Source organism: Oncorhynchus nerka, linkage group LG4 (assembly GCF_034236695.1).
Source record: "Oncorhynchus nerka isolate Pitt River linkage group LG4, Oner_Uvic_2.0, whole genome shotgun sequence".
Lineage (NCBI taxonomy): Eukaryota > Metazoa > Chordata > Actinopteri > Salmoniformes > Salmonidae > Oncorhynchus > Oncorhynchus nerka.
Window position 1 is genome coordinate 22,216,193 of NC_088399.1, and position 19,566 is coordinate 22,235,758.

Consider the following 19,566-nt stretch of genomic DNA (forward strand, 5'->3'; position numbering starts at 1 on the left):
AATGCCTTTCTTAAAACCAATACACAGAAGTATATATTTTTAAACCTGCATATTTAGCTAAAAGAAATCCAGGTTAGCAGGCAATATTAACCAGGTGAAATTGTGTCACTTCTCTTGCGTTCATTGCACGCAGAGTCAGTGTATATTTAGGCTGCCTAATTTGCCAGAATTTTACGTAATTATGACATAACATTGAAGGTTGTGCAATGTAACAGGAATATTTAGACTAATGGATGCCACCCAAAATACGGAAAGAATAAACGTCTTGTTTTCGAGATGATAGTTTCCAGATTCGACCATATTAATGACCTAAGGCTCGTATTTCTGTGTGTTATTATGTTATAACTAAGTCTATGATTTGATAGAGCAGTCTGACTGAGCGGTGGTAGGCAGCAGCAGGCTCGTAAGCATTCATTCAAACAGCACTTTCGTGCGTTTTGCCAGCAGCTCTTCGTTGTGCTTCAAAGAATTGCGCTGTTTATGACTTCAAGCCATCAACTCTCGAGATTAGGCACGTGTAACCGATATGAAATGGCTAGCTGGTTAGTGGGGTGCGCGCTAATAGCGTTTCAAACATCACTCGCTCTGAGAGGTTGTTCCCCTTGCGCTGCATGGGTAACGCTGCTTCGAGGGTGGCTGTTGTCGTTGTGTTCCTGGTTCGAGCCCAGGGATGAGTGAGGAGAGGGACGGAAGCTATACTGTTACACTGGAAATACTAAAGTGCCTATAAGAACATCCAATAGTCAAAGGTTAATGAAATACAAATAGTATAGAGAGAAATAGTCCTATAATTCCTATAATAACTACAACTAAAACTTCTTACCTGGGAATATTAAAGACTCATGTTAAAAGGAACCAACAGCTTTCATATGTTCTCATGTTCTTAGCAAGGAACTTAAACGTTAGCTTTCTTACATGGCACATATTGCACTTTTACTTTCTTCTCCAACACTTTGTTTTTGCATTATTTAAACCAAATTGAACATGTTTCATTATTTATTTGAGGCTAAATAGATTTTATTGATGTATTATATTAAGTTAAAATAAGTGTTCATTCAGTATTGTTGTAATTGTCATTTTTACAAATATATTTTTACAAAACCGGCCGATTAATCGGTATCGGCTTTTTTTGGTCCTGAAAAATCATAATCGGTCGATATCTAGAAAACACAGCATGGTAGCAACACAACATGACAACAACGTGGTGGCAACACAACAAGGCAGCAGCACGACATGGTAGCAGCACGAAACAAAAACAAATATAAATGTACAGATAACTGCCAAAATAAAGGAAACACCAATATGGTGTTAGGCCACCACGAGCCAGAACAGCTTCAATGCACCTTGGCATAGGTTCTACAAGTGTCTGGAGCTCTATTGGAGTGATGCATCACCATTCTTCCAAGAAAAATTTCATTATTTGGTCTTTTGTCGGTGGTGGTATAAAACGCTGTCTCAAGCGGTTCAATTGAGTTGAGATCTGGTGACTGAGACGGCCATGGTATATGGCTTACATCGTTTTCATGCTCATCAAACCATTCAGAGACCACTCGTGCCCTGTGGATGAGGGCATTGTCATAATATGGGGGCATAGCCATGGTAGCCAAAATAATGGCCTGCCCAGCATTTTTATACATTACCCTAAGTATGATGGGATGTTAATTAATAGTAATAATTTATATAATTATAAATATAATATATAATTTAGCCCAAACAACTACCTCTTTCCCTACTGTATTTATTTTATTTTATTTATTTATTTATTTTGCTCTTTTGCACCCCATTATTTTTATTTCTACTCTGTACATTCTTCCACTGCAAATCTACCATTCCAGTGTTTTACTTGCTATATTGTATTTACTTTGCCACCATGGCCTTTTTTTGCCTTTACCTCCCTTATCTCACCTCATTTGCTCACATCGTATATAGACTTGTTTCTACTGTATTATTGACTGTATGTTTGTTTTACTCCATGTGTAACTCTGTGTCGTTGTATGTGTCGAACTGCTTTGCTTTATCTTGGCCAGGTCATAATTGTAAATGAGAACTTGTTCTGAACTTGCCCACCTGGTTAAATAAAGATTTTTAAAAAATATTTATTAATTCAGGAACCACACCTGTGTGGAAGCACCTGCTTTTTATTTATTTATTTATTTTTATTTCACCTTTATTTAACCAGGTAGGCTAGTTGAGAACAAGTTCTCATTTGCAACTGCGACCTGGCCAAGATAAAGCATAGCAGTGTGAACAGACAACACAGAGTTACACATGGAGTAAACAATTAACAAGTCAATAACACAGTAGAAAAAAAAGGGCAGTCTATATACAATGTGTGCAAAAGGCATGAGGAGGTAGGCAAATAATACAATTTTGCAGATTAACACTGGAGTGATAAATGATCAGATGGTCATGTACAGGTAGAGATATTGGTGTGCAAAAGAGCAGAAAAGTAAATAAATTAAAAAAAACAGTATAAAAACAGTATGGGAATGAGGTAGGTGAAAATGGGTGGGCTATTTACCAATAGACTATGTACAGCTGCAGCGATCGGTTAGCTGCTCGGATAGCTGATGTTTGAAGTTGGTGAGGGAGATAAAAGTCTCCAACTTCAGCGATTTTTGCAGTTCGTTCCAGTCACAGGCAGCAGAGTACTAGAACGAAAGGCGGCCAAATGAGGTGTTGGCTTTAGGGATGATCAGTGAGATACACCTGCTGGAGCGCGTGCTACGGATGGGTGTTGCCATCGTGACCAGTGAACTGAGATAAGGCGGAGCTTTACCTAGCATGGACTTGTAGATGACCTGGAGCCAGTGGGTCTGGCGACGAATATGTAGCGAGGGCCAGCCGACTAGAGCATACAAGTCGCAGTGGTGGGTGGTATAAGGTGCTTTGGTGACAAAACGGATGGCACTGTGATAGACTGCATCCAGTTTGCTGAGTAGAGTGTTGGAAGCCATTTTGTAGATGACATCGCCGAAGTCGAGGATCGGTAGGATAGTCAGTTTTACTAGGGTAAGCTTGGCGGCGTGGGTGAAGGAGGCTTTGTTGCGGAATAGAAAGCCGACTCTTGATTTGATTTTCGATTGGAGATGTTTGATGTGAGTCTGGAAGGAGAGTTTGCAGTCTAGCCAGACACCTAGGTACTTATAGATGTCCACATATTCAAGGTCGGAACCATCCAGGGTGGTGATGCTAGTCGGGCATGCGGGTGCAGGCAGCGATCGGTTGAAAAGCATGCATTTGGTTTTACTCGCGTTTAAGAGCAGTTGGAGGCCACGGAAGGAGTGCTGTATGGCATTGAAGCTTGTTTGAGGTTAGATAGCACAGTGTCCAATGACGGGCCGAAAGTATATAGAATGGTGTCGTCTGCGTAGAGGTGGATCAGGGAATCGCCCGCAGCAAGAGCAACATCATTGATATATACAGAGAAAAGAGTCGGCCCGAGAATTGAACTCTGTGGCACCCCCATAGAGACTGCCAGAGGACCGGACAGCATGCCCTCCGATTTGACACACTGAACTCTGTCTGCAAAGTAATTGGTGAACCAGGCAAGGCAGTCATCCGAGAAACCGAGGCTATTGAGTCTGCCGATAAGAATATGGTGATTGACAGAGTCGAAAGCCTTGGCGAGGTCGATGAAGACGGCTGCACAGTACTGTCTTTTATCGATGGCGGTTATGATATCGTTTAGTACCTTGAGCGTGGCTGAGGTGCACCCGTGACCGGCTCGGAAACCAGATTGCACAGCGGAGAAGGTATGGTGGGATTCGAGATGGTCAGTGACCTGTTTGTTGACTTGGCTTTCGAAGACCTTAGATAGGCAGGGCAGGATGGATATAGGTCTATAGCAGTTTGGGTCCAGGGTGTCTCCCCCTTTGAAGAGGGGGATGACTGCGGCAGCTTTCCAATCCTTGGGGATCTCAGACGATATGAAAGAGAGGTTGAACAGGCTGGTAATAGGGGTTGCGACAATAGCGGCAGATAGTTTCAGAAATAGAGGGTCCAGATTGTCAAGCCCAGCTGATTTGTACGGGTCTAGGTTTTGCAGCTCTTTCAGAACATCTGCTATCTGGATTTGGGTAAAGGAGAACCTGGAGAGGCTTGGGCGAGGAGCTGCGGGGGGGGCGGAGCTGTTGGCCGAGGTTGGAGTAGCCAGGCGGAAGGCATGGCCAGCCGTTGAGAAGTGCTTATTGAAGCTTTCGATAATCGTGGATTTATCGGTGGAGACCGTGTTACCTAGCCTCAGTGCAGTGGGCAGCTGGGAGGAGGTGCTCTTGTTCTCCATGGACTTCACAGTGTCCCAGAACTTTTTGGAGTTGGAGCTACAGGATGCAAACTTCTGCCTGAAGAAGCTGGCCTTAGCTTTCCTGACTGACTGCGTGTATTGGTTCCTGACTTCCCTGAACAGTTGCATATCACGGGGCTATTCGATGCTATTGCAGTCCGCCACAGGATGTTTTTGTGCTGGTCGAGGGCAGTCAGGTCTGGAGTGAACCAAGGGCTGTATCTGTTCTTGGTTCTGCATTTTTGAACGGAGCATGCTTATCTAAAATGGTGAGGAAGTTACTTTTAAAGAATGACCAGGCATCCTCAACTGACGGGATGAGGTCAATGTCCTTCCAGGATACCCGGCCAGGTCGATTAGAAAGGCCTGCTCACAGAAGTGTTTTAGGGAGCGTTTGACAGTGATTAGGGGTGGTCGTTTGACTGCGGCTCCGTGGCGGATACAGGCAATGAGGCAGTGATCGCTGAGATCCTGGTTGAAGACAGCGGAGGTGTATTTGGAGGGCCAGTTGGTCAGGATGACGTCTATGAGGGTGCCCTTGTTTACAGAGTTAGGGTTGTACCTGGTGGGTTCCTTGATGATTTGAGTGAGATTGAGGGCATCTAGCTTACATTGTAGGACTGCCGGGGTGTTAAGCATATCCCAGTTTAGGTCACCTAACAGAACAAACTCTGAAGCTAGATGGGGGCGATCAATTCACAAATGGTGTCCAGGGCACAGCTGGGAGCTGAGGGTGGTCGGTAGCAGGCGGCAACAGTGAGAGACTTATTTCTGGAGAGGGTAATTTTCAAAATTAGTAGTTCGAACTGTTTGGGTATGGACCTGGAAAGTATGACATTACTTTGCAGGCTATCTCTGCAGTAGACTGCAACTCCGCCCCTTTGGCAGTTCTATCTTGACGGAAGATGTTATAGTTGGGTATGGAAATCTCTGAATTTTTGGTGGCCTTCCTGAGCCAGGATTCAGACATGGCAAGGACATCAGGGTTAGCAGAGTGTGCTAAAGCAGTGAGTAAAACAAACTTGGGGAGGAGGCTTCTGATGTTGACATGCATAAAACCAAGGCTTTTTCGATCACAGAAGTCAACAAATGAGGGTACCTGGGGACATGCAGGGCCTGGGTTTACCTCCACATCACCCGCGGAACAGAGAAGGAGTAGTTTGAGGGTGCGGCTAAAGGCTATCAAAACTGGTCGCCTAGAGCGTTGGGGGCAGAGGATAAGAGGAGCAGGTTTCTGGGCATGGTAGAATATATTCAGGGCATAATGCGCAGACAGGGGTATGGTGGGGTGCGGGTACAGCGGAGGTAGGCCCAGGCACTGGGTGATGATGAGAGAGGTTGTATCTCTGGACATGCTGGTTGTAATGGGTGAGGTCACCGCATGTGTGGGAGGTGGGACAAAGGAGGTAACAGGGGTATGCAGAGTGGGTCTAGGGGCTCCATTGTGAACTAAAACAATGATAACTAACCTGAACAACAGTATACAAGGCATATTGACATCTGAGAGAGACATACAGCGAGGCATACAGTAATCACAGGTGTTGAATTTGGAAAGCTAGCTAAAAACAGTAGGCGAGGCTAATCCGCTAGCACAACAAACAGCAGGTAAAATGGCGTTGACTAGGCAACGGGGCCGACAGGTAAGACAAACAAGCAGAAAGGAGTACCGTGATTAATGGACAGTCCAGCGTGCGTCAGCTATGTAGCCAAGAGATCAGTGTCCAGGGGGCAGCGGTGGATGGGCAGGGAGGCTGGGCTGGCGAGTGTTATCCAGGTTTTTAAAAAACTAACAATGACTAAATAGCTTGTAGCTAGTTAGCTGGTTAGCGTCTGGAGGTTCTTGTGTGTGTCATAAAAATAAAAATAAGAGTAAAAGTAATAGCGATTCCGTATCACATTGGGTGAGGCAGGTTTCCGGAAGGTATAAACAAATTAAAAATCAAAAAGAGATAGAAAGTAAATGGGGTCAGAGAGTGATTGGGACGCGGTGGTTCAGACGGTTAGCAGGCCTGTGCTAACAGGCTAACAGTTCGTAGGCCCGAGCTAGACAAGGTAGCAGTTAGCGGACCGGAGCTTGACAAGCTAGCCGTTAGCAGGCCGAATTAGCAAGCAGGGAGATAGCGAGGGCTAGAGAGTTAACCTTTGGGGGACGTCGCGATGGGGTGAGTCTGTTTATTCCTCTTCATGCGGTGAGCTGGAGATACAGCGATTCAGAAATATACTTTCAATATACTTTGTATCCCTCATTTACTCAAGTGTTTCCATTATTTTGTCAATTACCTGTTTATGTAATATAATAATTATATAATATGTATATGCCATTTAGCAGACACTTTTGTCCAAAGCGACATACAGTCATGCATACATACATTTCAGTGGTCCCAGGAATCAAACCCACTACCCTTGTGGTACAAGCACCATGCTCTACCAACTGATCTACAAAGGACCACATCCCAGAAGGGGTTTGTCATCTATATGTGACAAATAACTAGCAGCCTGTCACGGATTCCATTCACAGCTTGTTTGCACTGCATTTGCACTGTAAAATCAGAACACCAGAACGTCACACTGTTACGCATACTCAAATGCGTCTGCAGTCTCTAGGTGTTTGAAATGGTGGGAAAACATTGAGTCAGACTTTTCCTAAGCCAGCCCCGAGGATGCTTATTGCTTCTGAAACAACATTATTCTACTCTCCTTAACTCCTCTTAATAAAGCCCTTGGAGTTATCCTCCCTGTTCCGAGTGTGAAAGGCCTTATAATGAGACTGTGAATGTTAGTGAGATCCTCTTTGTGTGTGTCTCTCGCTCTTTTTCTGAATGTCAAATACCTCAGTATTCCCTGTGTCCCCCAACACCAGGAGAAAGAGACTAAGGCCAGTTAACAACTAAAGCAGCATTCCTCCAAGGATAAAATATTAAATTACTGCTGATCTTCATACAAATGTTTCTGTCTCTCTCTCTCTATCTCTCTCCCACTCTCTCTCTCTCACTCTGTCTCTCTGTCTCTGTGTGTGTCTCTGTGTGTGTCTCAGTGTGTCTCCTGTCTGTGCGTTTGCATACTAATAGCAGCTCCTCTCTCTACCATCTGAAACGTACAAATGATCGACATAACAGGTTCAGCTATCTGTCAGCTGGAAAGACTTAAAGACGTGTCAGTCAGAGCCAACCCTGCCTGTCAACACCCCTGAGGAAAGAGAGGGTCATGAGAGAGGACAAACACACCCTGCCTTTGATATAAATCATCATGTTGAGTATGTTTGTGTGTTCGAGTCAGAGAGTGATAGACATTTTTTTTTTATCTAAGCTGCTAAGTGTTCACTTTTATATAAATTACGCACACACAACACACACACACACACACACACACACACACACACACACACACACACACACACACACACACACACACACTACTCTCCACTCAGTGGGCCAACCCACCTTGTCTCCATCCTCTCCTGGGGGTCCGAGAGGTCCAGCTGGGCCAGGCAGACCAACAGGTCCCTGGATACCATCTCTACCGGCGGGGCCTTGGGGTCCTTTTTCACCCTATAGCACATTACATTACAGTACATTTCATTTCACTCATTTACCAGACAACTCTCATCTGCAGACTTACTAAACTGCAGGGTTGAAATCAATTCCATTTTGATTCAGTTAATTCAGGATGTAAACCATTTACTTCCTGAATTGACTGAATTAGAATAGAATTGACCCGAACACTACTGTACAATAAGTCGATTCAAACGAGGAGGCTGAGATATACAGTGGCTGAGAGAAATGTGTTTGTTTTCTAACAGGGTTTATGTTGAAACTAGTAGCATGGACAGAACCAGTCTGAACTGAACTAGGTCTTACCGGTCCACCCTTCTCTCCAGCGGGTCCAGGGGGTCCCTGAGGTCCTGGTCGTCCAGGGAGACCGGTGGGTCCGGCTGGGCCAGCAGGACCACGCTCACCAGGGGAACCCTAAAACACAGAGAGACACAGTCAGTATAGGTCCCTACTAACAAGTCTTGTACTATCTTTATTCAAAGCCATATACTTAGAAAGTTGGGCCATTTAAAAAAATATTGTTCTAATTCTACTTTAGTAACATAGCATTGTTTAAATATTCCCCATGTCATGTTAATGGGGCGCAAGCATGGCTGCCACAGAATGTTGTTCCCCATCTAAACACGTCTCTGCTTTTACAGTACTACCCTCATTACAGTACTACCTTTATACCTGTAAGGGTGCTGTATGTCCCTGGAGAACTAGTCTACAGCAGGTACAGTACTTTTTGATAACTTAGGGTAAAATCTTAACATCAGGCAAATCTACTAAATAGGTGGAACCTATGTCGGGTAACTAATGAATGAACTATGAATATCGTTAAAACATTATGCAATGCATGCTGGTACAATTGATGAGCTATAAACATCGTTCGCAGTGCGTGTGCAAAATAAAAAAGAGGGAAAAGAGAGAAATAGAGAAAAACACATAGAGAATGATAGAGAGAGTGATAGAGAGACAACTACTGATACGGTGTGAGGGATGAAGAGAGGGTGTTGGTGGATGTGTGCTCATCAGCCATACTCACAGCAGGTCCAGGTGGGCCGTTGGGGCCTTCATTCCCTTTCAGGCCGTGAGCCCCCTGTAGAGAGCGAGAGAGAGAGCGAGAGAGAGCGCGAGAGGGAAGCAAATCTTTAGAAAACAAACATGTTCTGTGATGGAGGCAGAGTACATCTCATCCTTCCTTAACGCCGGGGCGGAACCCCTCTATCTATCCAAGAATCCCCCCACTGTGCTGACTGAGAGGATACAGGCTACTAAGGGAATAAGCTGTAATCATGAAAGCCTATGTGAACTCCTCATGTTTACGCAAGAAAGGCAACTAGCTCTAAAATAAATCTGATTGATTTGAATCTTATTCATCCCAAAGATAAGACAGAAATGTGACTCGTTTCAGCAAACTAGGTGTATGTCCCGCGTCACTACTTCACAGGAGAGGCATTGCGACTTAAACAGAAATTTTAAAATAAAAATGTATTTTTTGGCAGAAATGCCTTCTGGAACATGTGAACTTTCATATGCCTTAATAACAAACTTTTATCCCATCTGTAAATATGAATAAAATGATGAGCCTAGTTAGATTAGCCACAGAAAAAGTCAGGAACCTTCCCGCTAGCCATGATTGGCAGAGGTAATGGATGGGCTAGACATGCAGAGAGATGAGTCTGCCATGTAGCACACTTCTGTCTATATCATGAGCTGGTTAGTATGTGTAGGTAATCCTTTCTAACGTGTCTTTTTTGAGAGATATGCAAAAGAGTTGCTCTCCACTTTCTGTAGGACTGAGTTTTGAAATCAGTGGATTGCCTGGTGGAAGCAGAGTATGATAGCTAAAATTCTGGCATTTGATTGCAAATATGCGGAGGGAGTCAAAAGCGAACATACTGTTAGAAGGCTGTTATATAAAACACCTGTATCTGGATTACATCTTCAAACTAAGGGCAACCATGGAATCTGTGACAGAGAGGGAGAAGCGTTCATCCATGTGAATTAGGAAGTCTAGCTAGCTACATTTTCAGATATTATAGGTTTACAATTTTGTCAGAAAGTTGTTTTCATTGCAAATTAAAGCATACTGTTAGCTAGCTATCTAACATTAGCAGGCTGGCTCACTAGCTAATGTTACGTGTATGATCTGTTTAGTAAAATTATTTGTATCAGAGCCATTTGCATTGCTTGTTATAGCCTAATGTTAGATAGCTAACATTGAACCTAGTTGGTTAGATACCTGCATATTCATGCAGGGAAGTAACGTTATGAGTTGGGATTATGGTTCATTGTTTAGCTAGCTAGCTAGCTACAAGTCTAAACAAAATACTCCACTATGGAAGCAACCATTTCACTGTACCATTTACACCTTCTGTATCCTGTGCATGTGGCAAATAATCCTTGATTTTATAGTGTGTGTTTACCAGAGACGGTAATGTGAAGAACAACATGCACCGAAGTCAAATGAGTATATAATGTTAGGCCAACAAGACAGTGTCCAAGTTTTAAAATGTTTAGGTAGAATGCCCTGCTTTGATTTCATCACACTCACAACAGTAAGATATTTTTTGTAATTGGCTCGCCATTAACTTGTAAATAATGATCTTGTTGTGAGTTTATTTTGCTGTAATAATAAATACAAATGAGCTAAAGTTAAGACGTTGTCAGCTATATGTTATGGTTATTATTTGAACTGGCTAGCCAGCTAACTTAATGTTAAATGCAAACAAGCTATAAACAAACCAAAATATAGTTTAGAAAGTTGCTTTTAGTTGCCTGGTCTGCTAGACTGACATACAGTTTACTAAATTCATTTTTAAATGGATGGGTTTGTTGGTGTTAAAATACACCGTTTGTGCTATTTTGGAGCACCAGGCTGCTGATGTCATGCAGCCTGTTGTTTTTGTGTTTATACTTTTCATAACGACAACGACAAGTTTGATGACGGACGACAATAGAATGTTCATGATGTCACTGCGACAACTGTCTACAGACATGTCAATAGACGTAGCATAAACCAGCCTTTAGTCTTGAAATCTTTGGTTGTTTTGTACACTACCATTCTCACTCTGTTTAGCACATGGCCTCACATGTGAATCCTTAAAGAGATGGGTGGGGCTGAGGCTTAAGAGGGTGTGGACGATGCTGATTGGGTATAGACAAAGAAGAGCTCTCCAGTAGGTTTACAAAAACATTCAAGGCCCATTTTCTCAAAAGTGGGGTTAAGTTGATCAACTTTCAAAGCATAATTACTTTCCTCAACTGTAGTGTATGATATACCATTTTGTAGAGTCTTTTATTTATCCAATGTAAAAAACACAATTTAAAATGTTGCTATATAAGATTTTTTTTTTTGCTATATAAGACATCACACATGATGTGAGGTGTGTTCTACTCACCACTGGGCCGGGCAGACCTCTCTCTCCTGGGAACCCTCTCAGACCAGGGGGACCATCCTTACCAGACGGGCCAGCAGGACCGGGGTCACCCTTAGCTCCCTCTTTACCAGCAGATCCAGGAAGACCCTGCTCACCGGGTGGGCCTGGGGGTCCTGGATGGCCACGCTCTCCCATTGGTCCAGTCTCACCTGTGGGGCCCTGTGGAGGGAGAGAGAGAGAGAAAGAGAGAGAGAGAGAATATGAATGAGACAACAGTGTATCAGGGTGTCTGTACAGAATGTATGAGTACAGGGTGACAGAGCGTGGGTGAGTGGAAGGCCAGAACCCCCGAACCGCTAGTCACTCCCGGAAGGCGTCTTCCATCTGCCAGAACAACATCATCGATACATGTAATGTTCTCAATTAGCATTAGGAGAAAAGCTCTGGGTGGAAATGGCTGTTAACTGAGCATGCATAATGAATAACCAGCCAAGTGCTAATATCTAAGAGGACAAACAACTCTGACAGTCATGCCTACCAGATATAGACAGGAGGAAAGCCCTTCTGTCAGCACAACAAACAAGGCAAAAACTCAACCTAAAACTCACTATGACTTTATTACGACACCTGTAAGTCATCCTTATGTGACTCTTGCGACACCCTAATGACTGCTAACTGCACATCCTGCCCACCATCATCTTAACCTTAGCCTAGGTAAGAGATAAAAAAACAAATGGTGTGTTTGAGAGCCCTACTGTAGCTAATCAGTGTTCATTGATATGCATTGTATACAAACGTGTGGGCATTCATCATTTACAGTACATGATTTTGGTGAGGCCTAATTTCTTTCCCTAACTGCATCTAAGTTAGATGAGGACTGACAAATAGGAAGTGTTCTGTCTACAGAGTTATGTCACCGCATTGACACAATGTGAGTCACATCAAGCTACTCATCAGTGATAATAAACTAATCCTACACACATGATCTCTGCACGTCTATTTGTCGATGAGGCCAGTCCACTGAAATGTATTGTATTAGGTGGTGTGTGTCACAGAAGATATGACATAGTGGGGTGTGTGTGTTAGTATTGTGGTGGTATGTTAGTATTGTGGTGGTGTGTGTGTGTTAGTATTATGGTGTTGTTCGTGTCTTAGTTGTATGGTTGTATGTGACAGAACTCACCTGAGGTCCAACCACTCCTGGGGGTCCAGGTGGGCCAGTCTTGCCTTGGAAACCCTGCGAGGAGAAGAGAGAAGAAGAGCAGTAAGAAGATGGTATACAAGGTTCAGGAGACTATGAAACAGGTGTAGGATGACAACAACACTGTGTGTACTCACAGTCTCTCCTCTCTGTCCAGGGTGTCCGGGCAGACCATCTTTCCCAGCAGGTCCCTGAGAAACACACAGACAGAAAACCCCAGAGCTGCTACACATATACACGTAGAGTACAGATTGGGTCTCAGAGAAACCAAGCATACCAGTAAAACACTATAGACAGACTAACACAGAGGAAAGGCAGTATTTTGTGTGTGCCATTGTTGTGTTGTAGGTTTTGTTTGTCTTACGGGTGGGCCCTTTGGTCCGGGGAATCCTGTTGGTCCTTGAGGCCCTGGAAGACCCTTAAACACACAAGCAGACGATACAATCAATCAACCAATCAACCAATCAATCAACCAGTGATCAATAACCACTATTGGAAATGAATCTGGATGATATAGATTAATTGGTGTTTGAGGTGAAGGATGCTCCAGTATATACCCTCTCGCCGGGAGGTCCTGGGGGGCCATCACTTCCTGAGGTACCCTGGGAGACAGGAGAGAAACAGGAAGTGGTCAGAAGGGACTCAGCCAAGATCATACCACTTTATGACAGTGAGGCACTTCGTCCGCCATGTCAGATCAAAGACCCTGACTCACCTTTGGTCCAGCTTTTCCTGTTGGTCCCCTTGGTCCCCTCTCTCCACGAGGCCCCTGGGAGAAGAGGAAGAATAAGAGGAGGAATGTGAGGAGGGAGGAATACCAATAAAGACAGTAGAACCTCTGAAGATATCCTTCACCAATAGAGAATTTTCTCCTTTCATTCACTTAACCTCCTATTAGGGGTCAAGGTAACCTGGACACAGCGTTGTCATGGTTACCTCTATTGCCTGTGGATAGTGGAGGTCTAAGGGGAAGCAGACCTACCGTTGGTCCTCTCTGTCCTCTTGGGCCAGCCTTCCCTGCAAGTCCCTGTGAGGAATCAGAACACATACAGAGGTCAGAGGTCACAAGTTGTCATGGTAATGAATTTGAGATTACCCTGATTTATCTAACCTATCAGATGAACTAAACCTGTACTAATCATTAGATTAGTCCCATTCCCACTATCACCATTGCTACTTCAACTAACATTTAGACGTATTCCTCATTCAACCTTCGCTATGCATCGCTCTGGATAAGAGTGTCTGCTAAATGACTTAGGTACATTTATTTAATGTTTATATAAGTTTCAAATAAGAAAACAACTTTCAATTTTTGATAATACAACTAGATAAATGGGTTTAGATATCCTAAACTGTTGTTTGGCAAGAGACCATTGAGGCACATCTAGAAAACAACACTAAGCCATATTTCCATGATTTCAGAGCAACATGAATATGTATCCCTGACTGTACGTCAAATGAATAAAGAAAGGAATTATGGCTTTGTGGGTTTTAGATTTACAAATGACAGCAATGAAACTAATGTAAATGTGACGACCATCGCTCTACATCAGAGCGTTAAGGGTTCTGCTACATAAATTCTCATATTTCTGCGATAGAAGATAAAAAGCCTTGTGTACCGTCCGTCGCTCCACACTTTGTGACAAACCATTACTCTCCAGACTAAACTAATGACCCGTCTCTTTAAAAGAAAATGAAATATTTTGCCAAGTACGGTTCAATTTGAAAAATGACCTTTGTGGCGCTTTTCAATGCTCTTAAGAAATGGGTTGATGTGAGGACGGTAATGAAGAAGAAATACAACTGTGTTTTAGTCCTTGGATGAATCTTCTTCCCTTTGACTAAAACTCCCTGGTGTTTTGAATTAGCACTAGAGAGAGAAAAAACCCTGTCTCCATTGATCTGATTCAGTATTGATCCAATCCTCTCAGGGGTGGGTTGAATACTAAAACTACAAAGTGAAATGCACTTAGCTGGCTCGCACATCCCACAGTAGGTTGTTTTGTAGGTATGTAGAGTATAACTTGAAACTTAAGGAAACTAATACTAAATACTAAGTACTAAAACTTTGACAGGAAATGTTCTCTGACGTACCCTTGTTCCTTTCTCTCCGTTGGCTCCGGGGAAACCTTGGAATCCCTGAGATCCCTGTGTTGAGAAAAAGAAGGGAAAGAGAGAGAGATGAAATCCCAGGTTAATCAAAGGTTAGGAACGAAGATGTTGCGTTGTGTAAAATAAAAGCACTGTTGTAGGCAGTAGTGATGCATTGTGGATAGCGGTTGGGCAGTGGGCGTCTGTCTGACACCAAAAGGGTCAAAATCCTTCCTTTTGGTGTCAGATTAGGGAGGTTCAAACATGTGCACCCTGCCTGCGTAAGAGTGCTGCCCCGCTGGCCCGTCAGACAAATCAGGTCATCACTAACGCCATGTTCAATCAAGGGCTCTTCAGAAGCGGCTCCAAGAAACATCCACTGTAATAAAGATAGAGAAAGAGAGGGACCTGGGGAGGAAAGGGGGACTTACCTTTGGTCCTGGTCTTCCTGGATATCCTGGCAACCCTGGAACACCCAGTTTGCCCTGTGGGCCAGGAAAATCAGAACACAGTCAAACATCGGTTCTGTATGTATATCAGTCAATAATCATTTTGGTTTTATTTATAAAGTCCTTTTTACATGAACATACATATACTGTAGAGTGACTATGGTTGTGTGTAATGGGTACTGTATTGCTGAAACAATCCTCTGTACTATCTCTTTAGATCCTCAATCTATCTCCTCCAGTCCCCCTATTCTGGGTCAGGCCAATGTGAAGCCAATCTGTTTTGTTTACACCCTGGTCCTGCTAGACGTGGGCGGGACGTGGAAAGAGGAAACTGGCTCTCTCCATGTTCCACTTCTTAAAATAGAACTCCCAGAGATACACCTAAATGATTCTGATTCCCAACTACATAATGAGAGTAGAGAGAGACACTGTACTGGGGAAAAGTAAATAACTATTTTAACTCTTGTAGTTTCAAAAATAACTGTCCTTGTTTTAATGAACAGAAAATAAGGTCACCGGTTTCACCGGTTATGGACCAACCATATCCTAAACATAAACAGTTTAAGAGCAGGTGGCAGGTAGACTGAGAAGTTGAGAAGTTTAGCGGTGGTCTTTAGTACTCAACTTCCGTTCCATGTAACTTAATGGAGATTTGGTCACAAGAATAATGGCCTTTTTAAAGTATGAGGAGTTGGTCACAAGAATAATGGCCTTTTTAAAGTATGAGGAGTTGGCCACAATAATAATGACCTTTTTAAAGTATGAGGAGTTGGTCACAAGGACAAAGACGACTCACCTTTTCACCGTTGGGTCCAAGAGGGCCAGCATCTCCAGGAAGACCGGATCGACCCTTGGGCCCCTCAGGTCCGTCCTCACCTCTGGGTCCAGCAGGTCCCAGCTCACCCTACAAAAACACATATAACCAGGATGTTCAGGGGTATCTCATATAGTGTCATACTATTTCTTAGAATATTATGTTGTATCATATCCTAGAATCACGTGGCATTCCATGTTGTGTATTTACCTATCGAGTAATACCATATCTTTTATATTGACGCAGTGTGTCATGCCACTTTAAAAAGCCATGCTCACTTCAGGTCCAGGCCTTCAGACTGCACTTCCATCCTCACATCATTTCACGTCACAACACCTGCTCTCACAGGCCTAGCAAACTGCAATACCAGATCCATCCAATCACTGTTTCAGGCCGTGACACCATCACATCCTCACATCGTTTCATTCAGTAACTGTTTCAGGCCGTGACACCATCACATCCTCACATCGTTTCATTCAGTCACTGTTTCAGGCCGTGACACCATCACATCCTCACATCGTTTCATTCAGTCACTGTTTCAGGCCGTGACACCATCACATCCTCACATCGTTTCATTCAGCCACTGTTTCAGGCCGTGACACCATCACATCCTCACATCGTTTCATTCAGCCACTGTTTCAGGCCGTGACACCATCACATCCTCACATCGTTTCATTCAGTCACTGTTTCAGGCCGTGACACCATCACATCCTCACATCGTTTCATTCAGTCACTGTTTCAGGCCGTGACACCATCACATCCTCACATCGTTTCATTCAGCCACTGTTTCAGGCCGTGACACCATCACATCCTCACATCGTTTCATTCAGTCACTGTTTCAGGCCGTGACACCATCACATCCTCACAACGTTTCATTCAGTCACTGTTTCAGGCCGTGACACCATCACATCCTCACATCGTTTCATTCAGCCACTGTTTCAGGCCGTGACACCATCACATCCTCACATCGTTTCATTCAGCCACTGTTTCAGGCCGTGACACCATCACATCCTCACATCGTTTCATTCAGTCACTGTTTCAGGCCGTGACACCATCACATCGTTTCATTCAGCCACTGTTTCAGGCCATGACACCATCACATCCTCACATCGTTTCATTCAGTCACTGTTTCAGGCCGTGACACCATCACATCTTCACATTGTTTCATTCAGTCACTGTTTCAGGCCGTGACACCATCACATCCTCACATCGTTTCATTCAGCCACTGTTTCAGGCCGTGACACCATCACATCCTCACATCGTTTCATTCAGCCACTGTTTCAGGCCATGACACCAATTTGTTCCAGTCACTATTTCAGTCATGACAGCTGCTGCTCCTCCAAGTCCAGTCCTCCAGACAGAGTGTAGCAGGTCAGTCTGATGCTCTGTTGCTGGTTAATGAATCAAATGAGGCTGCTGAGGCTGCTGTCTGTCAAGCTGACAGATAAGAAGCCTTTTATTTCCTTTAAGTGTGTTAATCCTCTGGTGGGTTAGTGGCACTGAGGCTGCTACTTGGCAGCGCACAGCACGTCTCTAAACAGCAGGGTAAAAACTGTCTCTGACAACCAGCCATTACCAGTCCCACCCAGTGGACCGTGAACGGACCCCGTACACTCGCTGTAACATACACACAGGCACACACACACTTGCACTCAATCACACTTCACACAAATGCACACACACACGCACACACACAGTCATCACAAAACTCTCTTATCCAGCTAAACACTCACACATCAACTCATGCTAAAAAGCTCATTAAGCAGACTCTCTCTCTAACACTCATAAGCATGCAACACACACTCATAAGCATGCAGCACACACTCATAAGCATGCAACACACATTCATAAGCATGCAACACACATTCATAAGCATGCAACACAGGGAGACATTCAGATTCCGGTCCATGCTGGGCACCTCCTGCCTCCTCTCAAGTAGAGGGCCCATTCAAATCTTCTTCTCTTCCCTCACTCCCAAATAGTCCTCTATTCCCCCTCTCTATTTCCCCTCTCTCAAATCCCCCATATCTCATCTCTTTCATCAGATGCTGCTACATCTCCAGAGGAAGACAGACTGAAGCCCCTTGTCTTTTTCTCTCTCTCCATTTTGAAGTGGTTTAAGCTCCTCATGGATTTTCTCCTCTCTCTCTCTCTCTCTCTCTCTCACTCTCTCTATCTCACTCTCTCTCACAAGGTGACTTGAACAGTCTAAAGTTCATCTCTGACTGTCACAGTTAGTTTGGACAGGGATTCTATTTCTGGGTTTACCTGACAGTTTTCTGTCCTGATAAAGGTAGAGGGTGTTTGAAGAGTGGCTTTGAGAGAAAGGTGGAGGGTGTTTGAAGACTAGCATTGAGAGAAAGGGGGAGGGTGTTTGAAGAGGAGCATTGAGAGAAAGGGGGAGGGTGTTTGAAGAGGAGCATTGAGAGAAAGGGGGTGGGTGTTTGAAGAGGAGCATTGAGAGAAAGGGGGAGGGTGTTTGAAGAGGAGCATTGAGAGAAAGGGGGAGGGTGTTTGAAGAGGAGCATTGAGAGAAAGGGGAGGGTGTTTGAAGAGGAGCATTGAGAGAAAGGGGAGGGTGTTTGAAGAGGAGCATTGAGAGAAAGGTGGAGGGTGTTTGAAGAGGAGCATTGAGAGAAAGGTGGAGGGTGTTTGAAGACTAGCATTGAGAGAAAGGTGGAGGGTGTTTGAAGAGGAGCATTGAGAGAAAGGTGGAGGGTGTTTGAAGACTAGCATTGAGAGAAAGGTGGAGGGTGTTTGAAGAGGAAGAAAGGTGGAGCATTGAGAGAAAGGTGGAGGGTGTTTGAAGAGGTGGAGGGTGTTTGAAGAGGAGCATTGAGAGAAAGGAGGGTGTTTGAGAGATTGAGAGAAAGGGGAGGGTGTTTGAAGAGGAGCATTGAGAGAAAGGTGGAGGGTGTTTGAAGAGGAGCATTGAGAGAAAGGTGGAGGGTGTTTGAAGAGGAGCATTGAGAGAAAGATGGAGGGTGTTTGAAGAGGAGCATTGAGAGAAAGGGGGAGGGTGTTTGAAGAGGAGCATTGAGAGAAAGGTGGAGGGTGTTTGAAGAGGAGCATTGAGAGAAAGGTGGAGGGTGTTTGAAGAGGAGCATTGAGAGAAAGGTGGAGGGTGTTTGAAGAGGAGCATTGAGAGAAAGGTGGAGGGTGTTTGAAGAGGAGCATTGAGAGAAAGGTGGAGGGTGTTTGAAGAGGAGCATTGAGAGAAAGGGGGAGGGTGTTTGAAGAGGAGCATTGAGAGAAAGGTGGAGGGTGTTTGAAGAGGGGCATTGAGAGAAAGGGGAGGGTGTTTGAAGAGGAGCATTGAGAGAAAGGTGGAGGTGTGCATTGAGAGAAAGGTGGAGGGTGTTTGAAGACTAGCATTGAGAGAAAGGAGGGGTGTTTGAGAAAGGTGGAGGGTGTTTGAAGAGGAGCATTGAGAGAAAGGTGGAGGGTGTTTGAAGAGGAGCATTGAGAGAAAGGTGGAGGGTGTTTGAAGAGGAGCATTGAGAGAAAGGTGGAGGGTGTTTGAAGAGGAGCATTGAGAGAAAGGGGAGGGTGTTTGAAGAGGAGCATTGAGAGAAAGGGGAGGGTGTTTGAAGAGGAGCATTGAGAGAAAGGGGGAGGGTGTTTGAAGAGGAGCATTGAGAGAAAGGTGGAGGGTGTTTGAAGAGGAGCATTGAGAGAAAGGTGGAGGGTGTTTGAAGAGGAGCATTGAGAGAAAGGTGGAGGGTGTTTGAAGAGGAGCATTGAGAGAAAGGTGGAGGGTGTTTGAAGAGGAGCATTGAGAGAAAGGTGGAGGGTGTTTGAAGAGGAGCA

The 19,566-nt window shown here is 44.3% G+C and overlaps 1 protein-coding gene across 1 annotated transcript in view; it reads right to left on the reverse strand.

Annotated features, from left to right (window-relative positions):
* Nucleotides 1-19,566, reverse strand: part of LOC115117050 (collagen alpha-1(XI) chain-like) — a 175,203-nt gene that overhangs the window by 28,247 nt on the left and 127,390 nt on the right. The window contains exons 29-41 of the mRNA XM_065017354.1: nt 15,739-15,846; nt 14,925-14,978; nt 14,497-14,550; nt 13,385-13,429; nt 13,118-13,171; nt 12,960-13,004; nt 12,767-12,820; nt 12,540-12,593; nt 12,385-12,438; nt 11,223-11,420; nt 8,864-8,917; nt 8,143-8,250; nt 7,726-7,833 (exon numbers count right to left, since the gene is read on the reverse strand). Coding sequence (XP_064873426.1) covers nt 7,726-7,833; nt 8,143-8,250; nt 8,864-8,917; nt 11,223-11,420; nt 12,385-12,438; nt 12,540-12,593; nt 12,767-12,820; nt 12,960-13,004; nt 13,118-13,171; nt 13,385-13,429; nt 14,497-14,550; nt 14,925-14,978; nt 15,739-15,846 — 990 coding nt within the window. The remainder of the gene's footprint in view (nt 1-7,725; nt 7,834-8,142; nt 8,251-8,863; nt 8,918-11,222; nt 11,421-12,384; nt 12,439-12,539; nt 12,594-12,766; nt 12,821-12,959; nt 13,005-13,117; nt 13,172-13,384; nt 13,430-14,496; nt 14,551-14,924; nt 14,979-15,738; nt 15,847-19,566) is intronic.